Here is a 24048-nt window from a genome sequence, read left to right as displayed (position 1 = left end):
GTTAGCTAGACAGGAATTAAAACTGGAAACTGCAGCTGTGCAACTGCTTCATATTCATGATCACATCATTGATATTGTATTCAAAAAGTACTTTCTTTATTGGAAGAACCTCCCAATTAAAAAGGAAAGTGGTTACTGCAAGTATGTAGACAGGCAGGCATTGTGACATTTAATTTAAGTTTGTATACAAGATTCCCTCCTGTGCTTTTAATTTAGGAACAAAAAAAGAACAGCTTTAGAAAGCTGTGGTGATCTGAGCAGAAGAAAAATAAAATATTAAATGTCTTCTAGATATTTGCCAGAAAGTCTCTGCCGCAGACTATAAAGCATGACATCTGTTCCCCCAAATGTGACATATAGTGTTGGCCTCTGTTTCATTGTCCAAACTGGCAGGAGACTTCCTTCAACAGCTCTTCTGGGTATTTGCCAATGTGTCAACCTACTTAAAGTTAGTTAAAGTGACAGTGTGTAGGTAACTGGAAAATCTCCCTTACATGTAATCTTCACATAGTAGTGTGCAAAACTGATGCAATTTCAGTTGTAGTACGGAGATTACAAATGTGGGGTGTTTTTTTTTTTTTCAACATTTTACACAGCATTTCTTTAAAAAAAAAAAACTCTTACAAGGGAGAAAATTCCCTCGAAGAAGCATTTAGAGAATATTTGCAGCTCTAAAGGCAGGAAGGCCAACTGTGTTTGCATCTGTTCAGTTGGGGCATGAAACCCCTTTGATCCTTAAGGAAAAAAAAGATTGATAGAAGTAACAGATGCAGTGCTGCAGGCTTGTCTTTACATTCTCAGTCATGGATTAGCTATCAGACATTTTTGTTGTACCTCTCAGAATCATCATCAGATATGCTCAGACCAGTGTCAACTGAAACTGGGAGCAGAAACCATTACTCAACAGTACCATCACTGACAAGCAATACAATTTACGGAAGCTGTGTACAGGTGTGAATGAGAGTGTGAATGAAATGATATATCTGAATAACAAAGTCCAAATCAAAAACAAAAGAGCTTTGTGATCATCTTATGGTCATAAACTAATGTGCAGGGGTATTATTATGTTGCTACAAATTTCATATATTCAGTATCACATGTGAGAAGTTTGGGAGGACACCACAGTCAGTTAAGATATGAAATGTGATTCCTGTGTTGAAAGTGAGCTAAAAAGGTGCCGACAGTGTTAGCATGATTGCTTTTCTAAACAGGTCTTTAGGTGTATGGTTACAGTATATAAGCACCATTAATAAATGGAATTTTTTGGTCTTTTATGTAGTTATACGTTTGTGGTGTCCTTCATTATTTGTGTTGAGGACTTTCTGTTGAGTCAGATAGCCATACGTACAGTGCACCCCAAGCAAACCTGATAATTCATCCTCGGGTTCGTCTGTGAAGGTTCTCAGTCATCCAGGTCATCGTAGTCTAAAACTCAGGAGGGTTCTCTTCAAGCACGACATCCCAGTGTACTTCAGACCCAGCAACACACTTGGACAAAAACTGGTTAGCCCGAAAGACAAAACTCCTAAACACAAACTTAACAATGTGGTGTATGCTGTACAGTGCAGCGAGGAATGCCCAGACCTCTACATCGGAGAGACCAAACAGCCACTTCACAAGCGCATGGCACAACACAGAAGAGCCACCTCCACGGGACAAGACTCAGCTGTCCATCTGCATCTTAAGGATAAAGGACACTCTTTCGAGGATGCCAATGTTCACATTTTGGACAGAGAGGACAGATGGTTTGAAAGAGGAGTGAAAGAAGCCATCTATGTCCACTGTGAGCGACCATCTTTGAACAGAGGCGGGGGTTTACGACACCAACTGTCTGCCATCTATAATCCAGTTTTGAGTTCCCTTCCCAGACACCTTAACGCCCACTCACATCCTGGGCCATCTGATCTCAGGAAATCACATGATAAGGTGGGGCCAGGTTTCACAATGGGCTCACCCGACACCTTGGCTGATTGTGACCCACACCCGCTTTCACACCTTGGCTCATGTGATTAGGTAGAGGATCACCAGGATCACTTTGTCCCTCTTTGGGGGGAAACTCCCACTGGGTTTAAATCTGGGACTCTCTGCCATTTGACCTTAGAACTGAAGAAGCTTCTCTGATGAGAGGTGAAACGTCTTCAAGCAACTCAAAGAAGTCCAGACGCTTTTCTTTCCAAGCTCCTTCCTCGGGTTCATATAAACTAATCATTTTTGCCTTGTCACAGTCAAAATATTGAAGCTTTAACTGTTCCAAAATACATTTAAAAATACTAAAGTTCAATTCTGTTTCTCTTTTCTCTTTAGATGATGGACCATATGGGAAAACTAAGGATATCTCTGGACCAGAGCATACCATGGCCTCAAGAAGACACAGCATACCTGGTAAGTGGCCAACACCAACTACCACTAGCTACATACCTATAAATTTCTATGAACAGGGAGTGCAGAATTATTAGGCAAGTTGTATTTTTGAGGAATAATGTTATTATTGAACAACAACCATGTTCTCAATGAACCCAAAAAACTCATTAATATCAAAGCTGAATGTTTTTGGAAGTAGTTTTTAGTTTGTTTTTAGTTTTAGCTATTTTAGGGGGATATCTGTGTGTGCAGGTGACTATTACTGTGCATAATTATTAGGCAACTTAACAAAAACCAAATATATACCCATTTCAATTATTTATTTTTACCAGTGAAACCAATATAACATCTCCACATTCACAAATATGCATTTCTGACATTCAAAAACAAAACAAAAACAAATCAGCCACCAATATAGCCACCTTTCTTTGCAAGGACACTCAAAAGCCTGCCATCCATGGATTCTGTCAGTGTTTTGATCTGTTCACCATCAACATTGCGTGCAGCAGCAACCACAGCCTCCCAGACACAGTTCAGAGAGGTGTACTGTTTTCCCTCCTTGTAAATCTCACATTTGATGATGGACCACAGGTTCTCAATGGGGTTCAGATCAGGTGAACAAGGTGGCCATGTCATTAGTTTTTCTTCTTTTATACCCTTTCTTGCCAGCCATGCTGTGGAGTACTTGGACGCGTGTGATGGAGCATTGTCCTGCATGAAAATCATGTTTTTCTTGAAGGATGCAGACTTCTTCCTGTACCACTGCTTGAAGAAGGTGTCTTCCAGAAACTGGCAGTAGGACTGGGAGTTGAGCTTGACTCCATCCTCAACCCGAAAAGGCCCCACAAGCTCATCTTTGATGATACCAGCCCAAACCAGTACTCCACCTTGCTGGCGTCTGAGTCGGACTGGAGCTCTCTGCCCTTTACCAATCCAGCCACGGGCCCATCCATCTGGCCCATCAAGACTCACTCTCATTTCATCAGTCCATAAAACCTTAGAAAAACCAGTCTTGAGATATTTCTTGGCCCAGTCTTGACGTTTCAGCTTGTGTGTCTTGTTCAGTGGTGGTCGTCTTTCAGCCTTTCTTACCTTGGCCATGTCTCTGAGTATTGCACACCTTGTGCTTTTGGGCACTCCAGTGATGTTGCAGCTCTGAAATATGGCCAAACTGGTGGCAAGTGGCATCTTGGCAGCTGCACGCTTGACTTTTCTCAGTTCATGGGCAGTTATTTTGCGCCTTGGTTTTTCCACACGCTTCTTGCGACCCTGTTGACTATTTTGAATGAAACGCTTGATTGTTCGATGATCACGCTTCAGAAGCTTTGCAATTTTGAGACTGCTGCATCCCTCTGCAAGATATCTCACTATTTTTGACTTTTCTGAGCCTGTCAAGTCCTTCTTTTGACCCATTTTGCCAAAGGAAAGGACGTTGCCTAATAATTATGCACACCTGATATAGGGTGTTGATGTCATTAGACCACACCCCTTCTCATTACAGAGATGCACATCACCTAATATGCTTAATTGGTAGTAGGCTTTTGAGCCTATACAGCTTGGAGTAAGACAACATGCATGAAGAGGATGATGTGGACAAAATACTCATTTGCCTAATAATTCTGCACTCCCTGTAATGTGTAATTTTCTGTCTGTCACTTTCTCTCTTGTTCTCTGTCTGTGTTTTTTAAGGTATATCCTAAAAATTCTGTTTAAAGGGGTGTAGCCAGTAGCCAATGCTTTAAAAAAATGTATTTCTTGGAAATTACCAATGGTCACAATTAAACTTGGTCTTCTAAAGTAAACATCTTACCTAAGAAAGCTTTCTAAGTTTGTTTTTTTTGGCTGCTTTTCTAGAAAGCACACATTTATATCTGAGTCATGACTAACCAAAGGTCCAAAACTACACATTTAGTCGAGCTGATGACTAATACTGATTTTTTTTTTCCCTTAGCTTTTTTAGCTGTTTTATAACCTCCTCATTATTGATGATTGCCCAACAATACACTATAATTGACAACATGAATGAAAACTGTAATTTATGGCTCGTCAAAGGTTGAGAGCCTTCAGTTATATTTTCATCATCTTTTCATTAACTTCTTCTAGGCTTAAGGAATCTTTAAAAAAGAATTGTTTTCTGCTTGTTTCCCCGTGAAGTTTTAAATAGGTCTATTATTAGTATTATTATTATTCTGTGTTATGTATCTGTGACCTCTTTCTGATCATCTTTTAGGTCACATCTTTATCAATTTGTACATAAGTCAGCTACATTCCTAGAACTTAGGTCACTTTGCTTGCTTTAAAAAATTAAGAATTTTTTTTAAATTATTTTAAATTTTAAAATTATTATTATTATTATTGTATTTTAAGTGTTTCCGTTTTTATCTCATCATTATTACATGTACAGTAATACTCCTCCCATTTCTCTGTAGTACATCAATCATTCTACAAGTTTTCTTTTGTGCAGTATAAAAATCATTCTACAAGATCAAAACTTTATGAATTCCAACATCCTCAGTTCTGCAGCTTTGCAGAAAAAAAAATTAGTGATGGATTCTCTTCAGAAAATGTTCACATCATCCAGACTACATTTGGAAAAGCGTTGCTTTTATGCAAATGTGAGTAGCACAAGGACTAATGAATGAATGAGTGCCTTTCTGCTAATAATGTGCATGTCCCTGTATATGCTGCATAATGCCTATCAGAGATAACTGTGGTGTGAAGCACTTCACTGATCCTGAGTGTTGCCTGAGGGATGTACCTAATCTAGGCATCTATCACACAAAAGCTTTATCTCATCTGCTTGTGTGTTGATGTGTTTTTGTGTATGGGAATGCTTCTGTGCGCTCATGGTGTATGTAAATGGTAATGATACAAATAGACAAATGGGAAGGCAACACCATGTCATGACAGCTCTGGGGTTTTAGTTTACTTATTACTTTGGTAAAGGCTTATTCATCTCCCAAGATTCCCCTGGCTGTTTTGAACCAAATTCCTTAGCCTTTTCATGAACCTAGAAAGTCTTACATTTTCCTTACTCATGCCATTTTTTTTGACCAGTAATAATTACTCCCATCATGACTTAACCAAACTCAATCGGCCTTATATGTTTTAGAATACCGAAAAAAATGACACAACTTCAACTCACTCTAAAAATAGTTTTTTAATAAGTGTTGGGATTTTGATGGAATTCTCATGAATGTTGTGTTTCTTTGGTTCATGGAGTAGTCTATTTAGGTGTTTAGGGAATATTGCATTAAGTAGTTCTTCTGCATTACACAGTTCTTTTGTCCTCATGTTGAAAAAGTCAGAGTGGTCCACCAATCCTTGATCCTTCTTTCAGAGGATTCATTAGAGTTTTAACTGTACATAACAGCTATTTCGAAGTTAATGAAAGTAACATTATTGGTCAAGAAAATGTAGTATATTTTGTGGACAGTTTTTTCAAATAATTATACTTACTAAATTATTTGTTTGTTTGCTTTTTTGTTTGATTGTTTGTTTAATAAGGACAGTTAGAGTTGCAGATTCTGTAAAATATAACGTTTTAGCAGCAAAGTATATTAGGTGCAGTGTTGATTACTTTTGTTAATTTCTCAGCTGGAAGTGAAAATTGATCTAAACTTCTGCTTTCTGCTGGTGTACTTTAACCTTTAAAGACCTTTTCATCCCTGCCAGGAAGTCTTCAAGTGGAGTGACAACAAGAGACAAAGGGCACTCCTAATTATCATTATCTGATTCTTATCTTGTCTGAAATTCACATTACGTTTTAGTCATTTCAGCTCTTTTAAGCCAACACGAGATCAGTGTCTCACTCAAGGACAAACAGGAACAATTGTCTTAGTTTGTTTTTATCTTTTAGAAACTATTAAAGCTTTAATCCAGGAATTGGAATGAATGAACAGACACTAACCACTTATTCCTCTCCTGTATTTTGTATGTTTGAGTGTGGCTACATATGTCTGTGTACACATCCCTGTGTGTGTATTGGTATGTCCTTCCCTCTGCCTGTATTGTGTGTGTATCGTTTTTATGTGCGTGTGTGTGTGTGTTTGGTTAGAAGCTCTGCGGGGGGTGACTATGGTGGAGCTGGTGAAGAAAGAAGGCAGCACACTGGGCCTCACCATCTCAGGAGGAACTGATAAGGATGGAAAACCACGTGTATCAAACTTACGACCTGGAGGACTGGCAGCCAGGTGAGTGAAACACAGTCAACCTCTAAGATGAGGATGAATACATAGATTCAGACTGGCTTGCTATTCAGCAATATTCTGTACCATAAATGGGTCATTTTATAAAAGGAAAAAGAAACATGTGGTTAAAGCCTTTCTCATTTGTGCAAGCCTTTACATCTTTTTGTCCCTTCTTTGTGCAGGAGTGACCAGTTAAATGTTGGGGACTACATCAAATCCGTGAATGGGATCAATCTGACCAAACTGCGGCACGAAGAGATAATCAGCTTATTGAAAAATGTAGGAGAGAGGGTTCTGCTGGAGGTGGAGTATGAACTGCCCCCCACAGGTATGTATTTGTACAGCTAGGCTGGTTGTTTCTACGTGATTTATAAAGTCGTTAAGATATGAGTTAGTGATGTCAGTAAGGTCCTATCCAATATCACATTAGAAATTGCCGGATACTGGAATGAATATTGTAATTCTGAATAGAAAAGTAAATGTAAATGACAGCTAGATACAGACAAAACCCGCATGTCACCCCAAGGTCTCACTATGTATAGTATATACTACTTCTTCATTGATACTGAACATTGGCGCTAGATATTGATACATTTGTTTACTTGCTAAGAGACAGCTCCTTCATTCATTTAAATGATTAAACTCTTGGCACAGTCTCCTGTCTTTACTGTACTTCTCAATCATAGGGATTTACTGATAGTCATTTTATAGCTTTAGATTATTTAACGTTATAAAACTTTGTCCTGTGTCATCTGAACAATATTTATACTGCTGGATCTATTACACTTGTCTATTTTATTTTATCTGCAGCACATGCTGAGGAAACACACACAGGAAAAATTATTTCATTTGAACATGTCCACCCTGTAAAATAACTAAATGAAAAGATTTGTTGAAAAGACATCTGTTCATGTCACTGAAAAGATTCCCACAAAAAGACAAGCTATTAGTTAAATTGGATAGAAAAGTAAAAAGGATACTTTTCCTCCTCAACACCTCTCCAAACAGCACAATACAAACCAAACTTTCTTACAAGAAAGCAGTGCCAAATGTTGCTCTACCAATGCGCCCTACGGACTCCCAAGAGGCCTGCTCAGCTATACTCACAGTGCAGCACACAATGTGACATAACCCAATTAAAAACAAAGTCTACATGAAGCTATATAGATGATACAAATGAGGGGGTTTTAATATTTAAAAGGAAAAATGCTCTATGGGAATGGCATTTAACTAGATTATTTGCTGAGAAGACAACTTTTCATTTTTCAACCAAATTGAGCTGTATAGTGTTGTATTTTGATAGGCTGTGGCTAGCTGAATAGATTTGCCTCAGAAAACAACACTGATGGATGTTTGAACCTTCAACATCTCTCTTCAGAACATTATTTTCATTTTAGGATATTTAATTTTACGATAATAAGTGTAGTTTTTAAGTATAGAAATTTAAGGGAATCCTGAATTGACACTCAAATACCATGCATAGTTTAATACAGGAGTGTTTTTGTTTTGTTTTGTAGTGCAGTGTAATTGAAGAGCATTCAAGTAATTATTATTGTTTAATTGTTCTACATTAAATATCAGTGCTCTAATGTCATGATGTAAACTTCAGGTTATGCTGATACATTTTAATTGTGCCGGATTAATCCCTCAATTCTCTTTCTTTCTCTCTCTCTGTGTTTCTGTGTGTGTGTTTCTTGACTCAAAGCACCAGACAGCACCTCAGGGGTTATATCAAAGACAATTGACATCTGTTTGCACAAAGAAGGGAACAGTTTTGGTTTCGTCATGAGAGGTATCTGTCACTTAAAAAAAGCCCATTACTGTATGTTTTTTTTATGGTTATGCACTTAGTTAGAAGTAACATATTAGTGAAATGGTGTCATCTACACTACATTGAACTGTTGGCAATATATTGTACAGCAGCTGTTCCCATATTTATTAGAAAGGAATTTTGTCTATGCTTAGTAAATATATGAATAAATTAGTTAATTATACTACTCATTCTACTGAGAGGAATATTTTTGAACTGCCACCTTGTGATGGTTGTAGTTTGGCAGTGTTTCTCTACTTTGTTAATGTTAACCTCCTAGGACCTGGCATCCACATATCTGCACATCACATTTTGGGTTGTCTAGACCAAAAAGAAAGACAACATCACTCCCCTTGCTTTGTTTTTGTCGGTTCATCTAAATTTGTATTTAAAGATCTGAAGTTTACATTTTAATATTCGATTTTCTCAACAAATGATACATTAAAAGCATTTTAGGATAAGGGTAAAAAAATGCTGTATCACATTTTTATTTACTGCAATGTAGATAAATAAATAAGTAAATATTAAGCTGATGTGGTATTTCTTTGTAATGTGTCTCCAGAATTTAGTGTAAAGAGCTTTGCCCTGCTCCTCTTACAGGCGGTACCCATGAGGACTGGCACAAATCACGCCCTTTAGTGGTCACCTATGTCAGGCCAGGAGGCCCAGCAGACAGGTACTGAATGCATGATTAAACAAGAATAACTGGCACACATGTAGGTGATGAATGGACGAATAGACTGACAATGAATGGAAAATGGTAGGGCCATTTTCCTGGCATGGTTTGGGTCTGCAGTGTCACTGCAAGCCAATGCACTTGGTCTAAGTGATGATACCTTTCTATCCTGATAGCAGTGGTCTCTTCAAGGATGGTATAGCCCCCATTCATCCTGAGGGGTCACTGAATGGCTTGATAAGTATAAAAATATATGAAATGCATTCTATGATCTCTGCAGGCACTTGATTTAAAGTCAGTTGAACATCTATGGGAGACTTTGTGCCGTCTAGTTAGACTGTGTTCTCCAATACCTACAAAACACACCAAATAACAGAATATCCTTTCTGAGAACGGTATCTTATCCCTTAAACAGAATTACAAAGAATCACTACCAAGGTGCATTTAAACTGGCGGTGCATAATGGTGGAAGACCTGCCATGTTGGATTTTCATTTATGCCCTTTAATGCATTTGCATTCACACATATGCATCAATATGTGTGAATGCAAATACTCCAGCACAGTTACACTGACATATCTAAACAAACATAAAAAACACATGCAGTGAGACCCAGAAATAGAGATTATTTAGTCATTTTGGAAGGTGAAAAGGGCAATGTCTTCCCATTAAAAATAATGTCTGGGAGAAATAAAAGTGTAAACTAGCAACACCACAGCTCAACCCATTCCCGTCGGGAGTCTGGGAGATTTGTCTGTGCCTTCATGCGAATAGACCCCAAGGATAATGGTGTCATTTCCAGTGACCGTCACTGGTATGTCGACAGTTATGTGTTACTCATAGCTGCAATGGCATGAATCATCGTATCCTTTTAATGTTGTCATCATGTGTCTGTCTCAGGCTTGATGTTTAAGTCATAATACGACATTTTCATATACATGTCAGCTTTGCTACTGTTTAACTGATCTCACACAGTAATAATTAAACCATCTAGAAATAGTGTAAATAATATTGTTTTAGAAATAAAACTAATTTCCATGTTTAAAATGGATATAGATATACATATACAGATATCCATAACTGTGATGGCCAAAGAAAGTCCACCATTTATAGAAAGTCAGACCTCATATATTCTGGTGGAGGTTTGTTTGTGAGGTTTTCTTTCAAACTGTTTTTAAAGTTAAAAGCACAAAAGTCATTAAAAAAGACAAAAGAAAAGCAGTTTTGTTTTTCAGTCGGTGTGCTTCAAAGGACTTCAGTTCAACGAATTGATTGAATGTGAAAATTATGTGATTACAAGTGAATCACTGAGCTTTAAGAGTGATCTGCTGTCACCCACCATCATTAAAACACAAAATAGGAAAGCCATTTATTACACAATAAGGACCACTGAGCCTGTTTTAGAGGTTTGTAATAAAGCAATATCTTACATCTGATTGTCACACATCAACACTAGCATTAGGCAAACTTCAGCACCCAACATTTCCAATTTTGAAGAACATGATTGACTCAGCTGTCCCTTTTCAACAAAACATTGGAATATAACCTTCTTCTCTGATCACTTAGCAGATGCAATCATTTCCTCCTAGAAATTCGAACTGTAAGTTGCTATTTTTATTCTGACAGGTCCTGTTTTGAGATTGCTCTGCAGCAATATTTAAAGCAGATGCAAAAGTGCCAAAGTACTAAGCTTGAGTACTTAATGCCTCGTCTTTCTACTGATTAAGATATTTTACAGTTTCATTTGATTCATAAGGGCTTGATTGTTGCTGTAAATCCATCTTAGATTTGTCAAAGCGACTGCTGACCCATCAGATATATAATGATGTTGCCAAATTGGTCATTTGTATATACAGAAGTGTAAACCTTCATCAAATAATCACACATTACACGGCCTTACAGACCGACTGAACCTTCACTAGTTCACAGACAGAACTGGCAGACCAGGACAAAGATTAAAGATTAAATTCTTACTATTGAGTTATTTCACCCTGAAGCTCATCTAATACCGTTCTAAAGAAAATCGTCTTCAAAATGTGGGTCAGTCCTGGGGAAACGAATGAGATATTCATGCTGTTTTATATCCCATTTATATGCCAATTGGAAAAAAAAAACTTAATCCACAGCACCATACAGTCCCAGGAGTGTCTACATTTTTAGAATTACCCAGTGGGAATTAAAGTGCCTTCTCTGAAAGTGTTAGATCCATGGTGTTTTTTACAGGACCACAAAGAAACTGCTTTCACTTCATTGTCAGATACAGATAGAAAGATACCCTGCAGGTCTAAAAACAGGTTAAATATCAGTCAAGTTCTAAAAGCTTATCTGTTTCAATCAACATATGGTAGAACCTTTAAATTTTAAATTTCCTGAAATTTTCCTGGAATCACCTGTTGGTATTGTACCTTTTCATGTGCTTATCCGACACCCTGTATGTACCATGTATGTTATTCTGCACCAATATTGAAAACCGATGAAAAATGTGTAAATCTGTCAAGAAATACTCCTGTCACATGGAGTAATTCCTGCCACAATAGAGCCTTTGGGTTATAGCTTAGCTCGCATCATGTTGAAAGGCTTCAGGGCAATCAGCAGAGGTGTGGACTCGAGTCACATGACTTGGACTCGAGTCAGACTCGAGTCATTAATTTTATGACTTTAGACTTGACTTGAAAAAATGTTCTAAGACTTGTGACTTGACTTGGACTTTTACACCAATGACTTGGGACTTGAATTGGACTTGAACCGGTTTACTTGAAAAGACTTGATATTTTACCCCAAATATAAAATTTAACATGCATATTATATAGAGATTGAAAATGTGACGTCATTCACGGGTAGAACCGCAAAGGATTCTGGGAACTCGTGGCAAGCGGTACTAGCGCACTCAGGCTTTCAATTAAAATCAGTTATACAGCGATAAAAAGAAACACAAAAATGTCAAGAAGCTGTTGTATTATTAACTGCAATAGCCGGTCGCATGACAGCCACGGGAAGCCGACGGGTAAAGAGATCGGTTGTTATCGGATTACGTCGTTGAAGAGAAATTGTTCGAGCCATGTTTCCGAAGTAACAAAGATGCGACGGATGGCCTGGATTGCAGCCATTCAAAGGTCAAATATAACGTCCCAGAACACTCCAGCTCACAGGTTAGTCTGCTCCAAGCATTTACACGAAGGTCAGTCTGCTGTTGTAGTTAATGCATCATTTTCATAACATAATTGGTGATATAGGTTACAAGCAAGTCTGTCGCTGAACAGAAATTGCCGCGCTATGCTCCTTTGTTTATTGTGCATAAATAGTGAATTGTCTTGACACAATATTGCGTTTCGCTTCTGTTATTATGGTACATTGACAAAAACATATGCTTTTATTCACAGGATAAAACAGTTGTTTTGTATCACTAATTGCCCAGTACGATTACAGCATACAATATTGTTGTCACTGCTACATTTCTGTGATGCTACCAGAAATTATTTCCACTACTAATTAATTACCGTTGAGCTTAAAGGTTATATTAATAAACGGTTAAGGAATGTGTATTTATGACGACGATTTGTGAGACTGGTAAACTTATGATACGTACGATGGTCTTTCGTTCTACACGGTGCATTTCAAGGTCCTGCACCCATCTGTCGGTAAACTGTACCTGGGCTTGTTGCATTGACCGGAAGTTACTAAACTTCATGAGTGTGTGCACTCACTCCAAGAACCGTATGATTATAAATATGCATATAAATATGCTAAGATGAGATAGCTGACTTCATCTAACTAGCAAATGTTGTCCAGGCTACGTTGGTGATACAGTTTTTTTTTAATGTGTATGATATTTTTGTCATGCGATTTTAAAGCCGGTCCTACAACCGCATCCAAGAATAACATGCAGCTTATCTCAGAACTGTCGGTGAAAATTATTCTTGGAGCTAGGTTTAATTGAGCTGCATTTTAAAGAGGTGCAATTTCACAATTTGTGTATATTTTCTAAGTTCACTATTTTGTCATGTGTTGAGAAAAACACAGATTTTAAAATTACATGGTCTAATATTTACATTTAGCATATAACTGCAACATTATTTTTTCGTTTTTTTTTTTTTAAAGACTCGAAAGGACTTGAAATTCAAAGTTTCAGACTTGTGACTTGACTCGGACTTTTACACCAGTGACTTGAGACTCGACTCTGACTTGCCTGACATTACTTGAGACTTGACTTGAGACTTGAGGATAAAGACTTGAGACTTACTTGAGACTTGCAAAACAATGACTTGGTCCCACCTCTGGCAATCAGCATCCTGTTTGAAGACATCTGGCTGGTATGATTACAGCTCAGTGTTACTCGCACTCTGACATCAGCATAAAGCATCTATCAGTGCTCTAATGTGGCGCACTGCATTAAAAATTCAAAATGTTACACATCCATTTTTGTGGAAGTAAAAAATTGCCTAAACGGTCCTCCTGAGTGCCTCTAAAAACACAGAGGATCTCTCTGTATAAGTGTTTTTTGTTTGTTTGCTTTCGTTGTTGTTGTTTTTTTAACCAGGCACTAAAAACAGACCAACATTTTAAATGCTGAAGACATTTCATGCTGTTTCCATGTGTGTCCTTGATTTGAAATGAAGGTGAATTTTTACTGCAAGTCTCAGACAGATAAGGGGAGAGAAAAGAGGATGATGAGATCACAAGACAATATTGTGGAAGTGAAAGTTAGGAGAAGAAAGAGGCTTGGATCTAGCTGGGCAGAAAGGAAATGAGCAAGATGAAGAACTAAGTTAAAGAACAAACAGGGCTGAGTGGAAGGAATGAAGAACACAGAATATGTTGGGGAAAAAAGGGAAGGTTTGGCATTTGATATTTCATCATTTTTAACTGACATTATATGCTTGCTTTTGCAATATTTTCCTAGCGACACAAGATAGGCAAATCTGAAGTCAGATTGAAATAGTGATGGTAAAAGGAATAGTGAAGAAGGACAAACTGTTGATGTGTTAAAATTAAACACGCTAGAATTTTATGGAAGAAAGAAAGCTGGAACTACATGCAAATTGTAATGTCCAATCCCTGTCTTCTGTAATCACTGTATCACAAAATCCAATGTCATTTTTTTGGATGTGTGTGCGTGTCTGCATGCAGAGAAGGTACCCTGCGCCCTGGCGATCGTCTCCTCAGTGTGGATGGTGTGCCACTACACAACGCAAACCACAGTGATGCTCTCAGCGTGTTGGCCCAATGTGGCCAGGAAGCCCTGTTCCAAATTGAGTACGATGTAACTATCATCGGTGAGTCCACATGTAGACACACAGACATATGCAAAAAAAAAAAAAAAAAAAAAGCCAAACTAACAGAGAGAGACACAAATTGAAGCTTGCAGCAAAAGAAATTTTTCTCAAATGCCAGTGAAATTTAAAAAAATGTTTTTTTGGGGTTGATTCTTTTGTTGTGATTGCTGTTGATGTGTTGGCATTTTCTGCCACCTCACGCTAAGGTCTGCCTCATTTTTCTGGGTAAAACAGCTCAGTTTAACTTGCCCGAAAAGCACTGCAAGCAATCCCCTGCTAATCATGTCTGGTTATATTTTCAAGGACATATATGCTCTTAAACTTTTTCACTGTGCTGTTCTTGGTGAAACAGATATTTAAGGTATTTGTACTTTGGTAGATTACTCTAAGATCATTTTAAGACTGTAAGAAGCAGCAAGCAGTAAAAGGTCAAATTATTAAAATAACTTCATTCTTTCCCGTTCAGACTCACTGGCAAATGCATCTGGTCCACTGTTAGTGGAAATAGCCAAATCTCCAGGAGCAACACTAGGCATCACGCTGACTTCAGCCAATCATCAAAACAAACAGGTCATTGTCATCGACCGGGTTAAACCTGGCAGCGTGGTGGACAGGTATGTATCTACATGCTACTCATTCTCCAGGCATTCTCAGTGTTTAAAACCCACTGATGTCTTACAGACCCACAGGAAGTTTCCTTTGGTGTGGGAGCTGTGATGCCCTAGACAGTGAAATTAGTGCAACCAGCCTCAGTCTAACTTATCATATGTAAGAGAATCCTTGGGGTCACATTTAAACATGCTGGCTAACTGTAATTTTTCACTAAACAGAGTTAATATTCTTAGAAACACAACTGGTATGTATGTGTTTGCATACATGCCAGCTGTAGTTTTGCCTAGATTTACCCTTTAAGTTCTGAGTGACTTTTTTGTTCTGTTAGCTGTCAAACTACAACAGAGGATGAAAGAAGCTCTGAGATGTTTCAGATATTAAGACAACATTGTAGCTCAGTACAGTTTAAATCCACAGTAAGTACTTCATGGACAGTTTTCACTCTGCAGAACTGTTTCCTTACTTTGTCTGTCTGGTTGGTTTGTTTGATGCAAAGTTACCATTAAAAGAATATTATGTATTGGAATGCTACAAAAATTATTTTCTTGAGAACAGGGCTAGTGCACAAGAATATATAGTTTACACTTTTGCAAACATCTGTCAGCTGTATATTTCTCTTTTGTTGAAAAATGGTGGACTTTATAGTTTCCCCTTCAAGATCTAATTTGATTCTGCTGTTGGATTACAGATTTGCAGTGGTTGCATTTATGTTTACAGCATATCCTCTCTGTGTAAGAAAGACACAGATAAACACACATAGACTGTGTCCAACCTTATAACTTACACAGACATCAGAAGACGGGATATTGCTTTCAGCTCCAGTCTACCTCTAAAATATACATGAAGCACTTGAAATCTGTGTCAGTGCTGAAATGAGTACTAAAATAACCTCAGTCAACAGGACAAGTTGACTGCAGAGGTCTGTGCTCTGGCACTATTCATTCCCACATGATTGCAAAGTCAGTTTGTAAAATCTAACCCCTGTGTGAAGAGCAGCGATATCATTCTGACCAGCACGGCAGCATGCCGTTGTGAGCTAAGCAGATTAATGTGTTTAGCTTATATACTGTTGGCAAAAGAACAAAAAAAAAAGCTTTTCTGAAACAGAATGGAAGCTATTTGTGTTCTGTTTATTTATCCAGTGTATTGTGGCGATAACATTTTGTGCTTATTCTCTTTTTGTCTCTTTTGTATTAGATGTGGAGCACTGCATGCTGGGGATCACCTGCTGTCTATTGATGGGACATCAACAGAGCACTGTACGGTTCTGGAGGCAACACAATTAATAGCAAGCACAACAGAACTGGTTAAATTAGAAATTCTTCCCTCGCATCAAACGAGGTTAACTGGAAAACAGCATGACACGGGTGAGTGTAACAGCTAGGGCCATCAGATTCCCAGTAAACTCTTTGGTTATTTTAGTAATCAAAATTTTACTTTTTTATCTGTCAATATTTTATCTGTCATTTGGGTAAAGTAAAAAAAAAAGCCACTGGTAATTATGGAACAACCTTGTTAAATCATAATGATTCAACTCTGTTTGCGGGCTCAAGCCTCTACTATGATGGCTGATGCTGCCATCTTTTCAGCCTGCTGCATTGCTCTTATTTGAATAGGTATGACTCCTAAAATTGTTAAATTGTCTTTCTACCCATGCACAGCTTTGTTCATCACTCTTCATGTGTAGTATACCTTTGGAGCCAGAGCTTCAGAATCACTTAATCACTTAACAGTTTATTTATTTATTTTTAATATCACTTGCTTTGTTTTGTTTTTGTTGCATACATGTTTATGAAATTAAGCAGACATTTTTTGCCAGAGCATGTTGTACTGACATTTAACAGCAGGAAACATAGTTAGATAGCAGTATTTGTAATATTTAGCATGACAAATGCTAATTATTGAAGAACAATGACCATCTGTGTATTTAATTCCTGGTCAGCTCTGATTTGGCAGCTATTAAGTCGGATTCCAAAAAAAAAAGCAGAGTAAAAACCACCAAGGAGAGTTTGTTTAGTCTTCGCCACAATTAAGTCACCTCATGCATATTTAGCAAATCCGAGTAGCAAAAAAAAAAAAAAAAAATCCCATTCATTCCGATGTCTTTCAGCCTCTTTTTTTAATACAACTCTACTTGAGGAATAATTTGGCCGCAATGGCAACTTTGTTCCTAATTAGCTCACCCATAGCCAAGTGATGGCTTCTCATCTGTGACAGAATTGGTGCCAATGGATTTAGAGGGGAAATCCGGATTCCAGTAACTAGTTTTTTATCGTATGTTCATGTGTTAATGCTTGCAGCTGAGGCTGCTTAAGTATGACAAGTGTACACATCACACTCACACAATGAATATTGTTAATAAATAGAAACGCATCACAGTCAACACGATCCTCTACTTGTAGACGCTGTATAGTTTTATTTTGTTTTTCCCCAAAACCTTTTTAAAAAAAACTTTTTTGTTAGAGGAAAATCTTTAATGTGTTTCGGTCGATTAGAGATTCCCAGGAGAGGATGACAGAGATGGGATTAAAGCAACGGCTTTAAGACCGAGAAGAAAAACTAGATATTCTAGACTTGAACTAAACTAAAACCTTTCCATTAGTCTATTTTCAATAGAAACTTTTGTGTGGTGGAAGATCGCTCTCAGCATGAAAACAGATGAAAAAGTGAATGCTGAAAAGAGAAATGGCACATGAATGAAAAATAGAGTGACAGGGAGTGTAAAGGCAAGATGGGATTTAATTAAAGTCATTACACCTCTCTTCCAGCTGTCAAAAACTGCTTACAACCTCCTCCTATCTGTTGTCCTTTTCCTCTCCTCTCTTCTCTGCCTTTGACTTCTCTTATTCTCTACACATACCTCATCTCAGAAATGTTCATCTCCTTCCATTTTGAAATTATTTTCTAGTGTTCCTCTTTGCTCTTTTTCTCTTTTATAGCTCTGTTGTGTTCTGGTATTATTTCTTGGAGTTACACGTGTGAACACAGCACACACAGACACACTTGTTCACTCGAAAGGTCACCATCTCATCTCATTTGTCTGCAAGAAGCTAAATTTATTTTTTTCCTTCTTCTAATCACAGTTTTGTGACCGCCTTTGTGTGTACATGTGTGCATTTGTGTGTGTTAGGAAATGAACACAGCTCATTAGGATACTGATGTCCTTGCAGCAGACCTTAAAGCCAGCTTGCTGCTGCCTTATTAATAGACACTCTGATGAAAGGTTTTGCAGTTGTGTGTGTGAGTAAAGTTTCAGTCGGTTTTCTTGCCACATAGATTACGTTTGGTAAATCTAGACACAAATGTGTCTTAGAATGTTCTCATGTTTTGTGTATCTTCTCATAATATATCATGTGTAAATGAGTATAAGTGTTAATTCAAAGTGGCTTTGTTATGTGTCTGTTGTCTGTGGGCATTTACAGTGTGTGTTACTGCTGCCGTTCCTTGTCAGAAGGACCGTCTCTCCGGTGTGTTTCACTGGACATAATGACTTCATTTTTACCCAAGGAGGATTAGATGAAAAAATGTTTCCTCATTTCACGGATCTCACCCCGAGGTTGCCCAACACTTCCGCTCCTCACACGTCCTGCCATCAGAGTAGTTTAGATAAAAGGCCTCACACGTCGAGGATACAATAGCTCAGCTGGATGGCTGTGACAGCACAGAGTAGCTTCGGATAAACTTCAGAGTTTAGATACACGAGCGTAAAGGGGAATTACACACAAAGCTGTGTAGATTGTCAGGTTGTCAGCCTCGATTGTATCATTAAATTCTCAGTGGGAGTTTCCTCAAAAGAGGTTTTCCCCCAAAACTGAAGAAATGCGAATTTCTAGCAGATGACACAGTCAACTCATTTTTTTACTTTCTCCATAATGCAATGGGTAACAAGCAAATAGTCACTGATTCAATTCCCGACACAACTTGTCTTTGCGGCTGCGTCAGAAAGGGCATCTGGCATCTGGATTCTGCCAAATCAAACATGTGGAGCCACCTGTTGTGCTCACCACTTGTGACAAAGGGAGCAGCTGAATGTAGCTTAGAGACACTTTTTCAAGGACCTAATTAAGTGACAGTGAAATTAGTTTGGATTAAATGCAATACAGTAAGGTATTGAATTATATGTTGTCATATAATAGGTATTTTTGGAAATATGTTCACCTGATTGGTTGGTATGTGAGTGTTAGTAACCCAAAAAGTTTTATATCTCTTTTAATCACAGTTCAGATTAAATTTGTTGTAGAGTTTAACTGATAAATGAATGAATCAAGCTGAAAAGTAATGTCATCACTGCCTTAAATACTCACAGCCCACTTTGCTGGGTACATCTGTTGAAGTGCTTATTAACACAAATATCTAATCAACCAAACATACGGCAGCAACTGAATGCTTTGAGGGATATAGACGAAGCCAAGACAACCTGCTGAAGTTCAAAGCAGGCTTCAGAATGTGACAGAAAGGTGATTTAAGTGGTTTTGAATATGACATAGTTGTCAGTGCCAGACGGTGCCTGATCCTAGTATTTCAGAAACTACAGATCTTCTGGGATTTTCACAGACAAACATATAGGGTTTAAGTGGTAGATGTGCTGGTGACATTTGAACTACTCTGTGCAGTGGTTACCTGGGTGGCTATGATGTAGGGTCGATTTGCCCCTGGTAGGGTCAAAGCAAATTGGTCCAGGGTGAGCGGCCAGGTGAGGTGAGAGTTACAAGATCTCTGTGAAGAAAACATTGAGGTCTAACGACACGTCAATCAGTATCAGCCTAAAAGATTCAATCCATTGAGGAAAAGTAGATAATGCACAGCTAACTAGCTAAACAGCAAGCAGTTAGAATGGTTTTAGTATGAAAAATATACAGATACTGTCTGTGACAGCCCATGGCAATCAAGATTACATGAAGTTCATGGAATGTGTGCTCTGTGTGATCATATTTGGATGAGACACGGGGCAAGACAAGCTGTACACATAACAGGAAGACAGCCATAATGAGAGCTATACCTATTATATAGGTTATAGATGAGTTATTATGTCTGAATCTCTAATTCACAATTTTATAAATTGCAATTCTGTAACATCTGCATTAATTTCTCCTTATCAGTGATCACAATGGATGATAACTCACCTTCTTGGCAAATAGCAGACATGGTAGGGTACCTCCTACCTATATCTGTGACAATGATTTAGCCTGATAGAAGCCATTTAGTGGGCTGATAGCATAGGAAGAGCAATGCTACATGTACACAAAATCTAGAAACTTTTAATTTAGGTTCAGACATTTGAATTTTGTTATTATTTTATTATTAAAATTATGTAAGAGTTGGTGTAAGGTTGGTTTAGCCTACACCTAGCCATTGATTTTAGAAGTATTAAAATTCAATGCTCATGTTTCATTGCATGTGTTTTGCAGTCAAGGTTCAGAAGTCGGACCATCCCCACTCCTGGGACCCTTGTGTTAATTACTGTCCCCCTCCAAACTCCACTCTCTGCAACACAAGTTCGACCCTCAATAAATCGTGGACAGCCTCTAACAACAACACAATCAACAACCTTGACTACTGCAAGTGTAAGAACACAAACACAACACAACTTGGTACTACATAAGTAAGACCAGAAATTTTTAGTAGAAGTCTAAATTAAGCTGTATGCATTAATTTAGACTTCATTGCCGAATGGTATTTGGCTTATTGATGATGGCAGGCAATGTCTGTGAAAGGGTAAATGAGACATCAAATGTATGCTGCCCAGTGGAATGTATATGTAGTGTTGTTTAAAAAGATATATTTTAAAAATCTCTACATATTTTTAAGACTATTTAAAGCATGTCTCTATGAATTCTCATCTTGTGATTTAAAGATAAGCATCATAGGCATATATTTTAAATATACGTGGCATTGTGCAGTGCAGTGTCTTTGGTCATGTGGAAATATGACAAGAAAACTGGAGGTTTCGAAAGAGGCCCAAGCAAGCACAAGGAGAGCATATACATTTCTCACCAAACCCAATACCTTACAGCTGTGAGACAACACTGCTAACTACTCAGCCGCCATGCTGTGAAAATAAAGCACCAAACAAGAAAATTTTACCTGACATATCCATGTTTGCGGTATTTAACATGTGCTCTTTGACTCTTTGTTTTCCTTTTCCATTTCCCAGACAAAGAAAGAGATTTATTAGCATCTACTTCTTCGGTTTTTTAATTTAATTCTTAAAAGTCTAATTTATTGCTCATGTATTGCAATATTGAAAATAGACTTCTTTTCCCTCACTCTTTTTTTGCAGCTCTTGTATCAGCCAGTTTCTCTCCTGCCTCTACAACCACTTCTGGCCCCAGCAGCCAGAGCTCGAGCACGTTACCCAGGCCCACTGTTCCCATGAGTCCCCGTAATTCACTGCTTAAACGGCGGCAGAGAAAGAAAGAGCATAAGAGCTCCTGTAGGTTCCATCTCCCTGTGTCTTTGCATGATGGATCTAATTTCCCAGAAGGGATGAAACTAACTGTAATCTATGTGTCTGTGTGTTTTTAGTGTCCCTGGCCTCCAGTTCGGTGGGTCCAGGTGGTCAGGTGGTTCATGTAGAGACCAGTGAGGTTGTCTTAACAGGTGACCCACTGAACGGCTTTGGTGTACAACTACAGGGAGGAATATTTGCCACCGAAACGCTGTCAGCACCACCACTTATTCGATTCATAGAGCCTGACAGCTCTGCAGAGAGGTGAGCGTGCATGCTGACCCAGTCATAAGGATGCACGTTTGTAGCATAAATTAAATCTAAACTACAATAACTGTCATCTGTAGCTTTTTCACTGCAATATCAAATTTAGTCTGACTTTTTTTTTTTTTTTTTTTAGCACTACAATGTCAAAAGTCTTGTTTTTGTTTCCCTGCTTTGTGATTCACTGCCCCACCGTCATTGTTTTATTTCTGGTTCCCAGCTAGCCATGTTTCCACCTGTGTCTGTGTCTTTAGTCAGTCTTTTGTGGACATATAGTCACAGGCTTTTCTTGTGTTGCTAATTTGTGCCTCTGAGTCACTTCCATTCTTTGTCTTATCATTAACCCAAAAATCAATTTTAGTATGCTACACTGTTTCAATTCCAAAATGCATCTGGAAGAGAGAGGACAGAAGTGGCTTGTCAGAAGGGATATATAGAAGGTGCACAGGTGTATCCTTTGTGCAAGTGTTTTCAACCTCATTGTCTATAAGAGGCATGACACACAGTTGGCATATACAAACATGATGGAAAGAGGACTCTTCAAATAACTCATTCCTTTAAGCAACAATCCTGTGTGGAAATAAAAATGAATAAAAAAAAAAAAACTATAACATCTCACATTGTCTCATCTTGTGAAGTTGAGTAAAAGTGACCCTACATTAAATACAAATCTGCCATAAGCACAGTTATATCTGAGATCTGAAAATACAGCAGTAGTTGGACTATGCAAGTACTTAAATTTATATTGTGCTTTCCTAGTCTTAGTGATTCCTCAGTGCTTCTAATTACACTTTAACCATACATACAGACATTATTTTATTCCATCAATATTAAGCACCGCACCTCACACCTGTGGGCAATTTAGAATTACAAGTTAACCAAACTGCATGTCTTTAGACTGTGGAAAGAAACCAGAGTAGCCAGAAGAAACCCACACAGCCCAGGGAGAGCATGAAAAATCTACGCAGAAAGAGCCTTGCTGGGAACCTTCTTGCTGTGAGGTGACAGTGCTAAGCACTGTATCACCACGCCACCCTATTTCAGATCTCATGTCTATTACAAGGCACCACCCTTCAACACACCCTCTTTCCTTATTATGACTATTTTAGATTCAAGATTCAAGAGCTTTATTGTCAATACACAGTATACAGGTACCGAAATGCTGTTTCACCCCAAGCCCCCCATGGTGCATTTATAAGTATATAAAAGATATATCTCCAAGAGATATAAAACTAGGATTTACAAATAAATAGCATGTTAAATTTCGGTAAAATTAAGGGATAAAAAGGTACTAATTACAAACTATACAATGCTATACAATACTATAATGCTAACTATACAATACTAAATGTACGATAAATAAAGACAGGGACAGAAACAATACAAAGTGGATTGTGCGGTAGGTATTGAATACCAGGTTCAAGTTATTGTCCGGATATTGTAGACGAGACAGGACAAAGACATGTGCAAGATGCAAAATGTGCAAATATAGTATTATTTAGATGTGTGTTCAGTAGCTATGGGACTTATATGCACCATATTTTATCACTCCTATACTGCTTTGAGATTTCCACATGATATTTCAAAGACTAACTAGTGCTTGTCTCTGTGGAGCAAATATGGTAGCAACATGGTGGCAAAGTCAAAGTATCCTTTGAACTCTGTCACTGTTTCGTATAAAATACACCCAGACATGACATATAAAGTTTTAAGATTCCTTAAAACCACCTTTCTTATTAATTTGACCCACATTGGTGCATGTAAAAACTGTTAATAGACATGGGTAAAATATGACCTTTCCTCACAGTTACAGTGTAGTAAAATTATAGATGTGTAATTTAAAAACTTTGTAACAGGATGTTCACTTGTATTTGTGTAGTTGTACAACAACTGTACAAATGGCCTTCTGTTTGTTTGAGGACAAATGCCGACTTTAATGTTGCATTAACAGAGTTTTAGTTAGCTTCCCTGTGTGTGTTTGGATGTCAGTGTTAGTGTGGGTGGGTGTGTTAGACTGATGTTTTGGTGTATTAGCAGCTCTTCTTGGCTCTGTATTATGTGTGGGTGTTTAAATGTTTGGAAGAATTTCTGTGCATGAGTAGGGTTTTTTTGTGAACACTGACATGCAAGTGTGTGCGTGCCCACAGTCTTCTGCATGCTTGTGTCTGCTGTTTCTCAGTAATTTGTTCACAACTTCATTTAAGTCTCTGTATGAATTCTTAGTCGTGTCTGGATCATGATGCTGTGCTTATGTCCGTGTCCATTGATTGATGTTGATGTTTCCATCATATTAACAGCTTCTGTAAGTGCTGGGTGTGTTTCGGCACCCTGAGGCCACACTCCCTACTCCATTAGCGCCCACACTAACAACACTAATTAGCTAGCTTCCCTTTGCCCACTCTGGAGGAATCAATA

General features: G+C 38.1%; 1 protein-coding gene across 4 annotated transcripts in view; it reads left to right on the top strand.

Annotated features, from left to right (window-relative positions):
* Positions 1–24048, top strand: part of LOC147331035 (glutamate receptor-interacting protein 2-like) — a 183158-nt gene that overhangs the window by 124887 nt on the left and 34223 nt on the right. For 2 of the 4 annotated variants that reach the window (XM_086293042.1, XM_086293045.1), the window contains exons 2-12: positions 2305–2382; positions 6422–6554; positions 6734–6879; positions 8257–8343; positions 8962–9037; positions 14164–14309; positions 14776–14923; positions 16119–16288; positions 20330–20485; positions 21202–21354; positions 21447–21633. In XM_086293042.1, coding sequence (XP_086149168.1) covers positions 2305–2382; positions 6422–6554; positions 6734–6879; positions 8257–8343; positions 8962–9037; positions 14164–14309; positions 14776–14923; positions 16119–16288; positions 20330–20485; positions 21202–21354; positions 21447–21633 — 1480 coding nt within the window. Of the gene's footprint in view, positions 1–2304; positions 2383–6418; positions 6555–6733; positions 6880–8256; positions 8344–8961; positions 9038–14163; positions 14310–14775; positions 14924–16118; positions 16289–20329; positions 20486–21201; positions 21355–21446; positions 21634–24048 lie in introns of all 4 variants that reach the window. The other 2 variants (XM_086293041.1, XM_086293044.1) reach the window with 1 other exon arrangement.

This window comes from Aulonocara sp. 'chitande type north' Nkhata Bay, linkage group LG5, assembly GCF_057382095.1.
Source record: "Aulonocara sp. 'chitande type north' Nkhata Bay isolate Kocher_YH1m ecotype deep benthic linkage group LG5, A_spYH_male_GT1.1, whole genome shotgun sequence".
NCBI lineage: Eukaryota > Metazoa > Chordata > Actinopteri > Cichliformes > Cichlidae > Aulonocara > Aulonocara sp. 'chitande type north' Nkhata Bay.
Note: the sequence above shows the minus strand (reverse complement) of the source record. Positions and strands in the feature narration are given on the sequence as shown.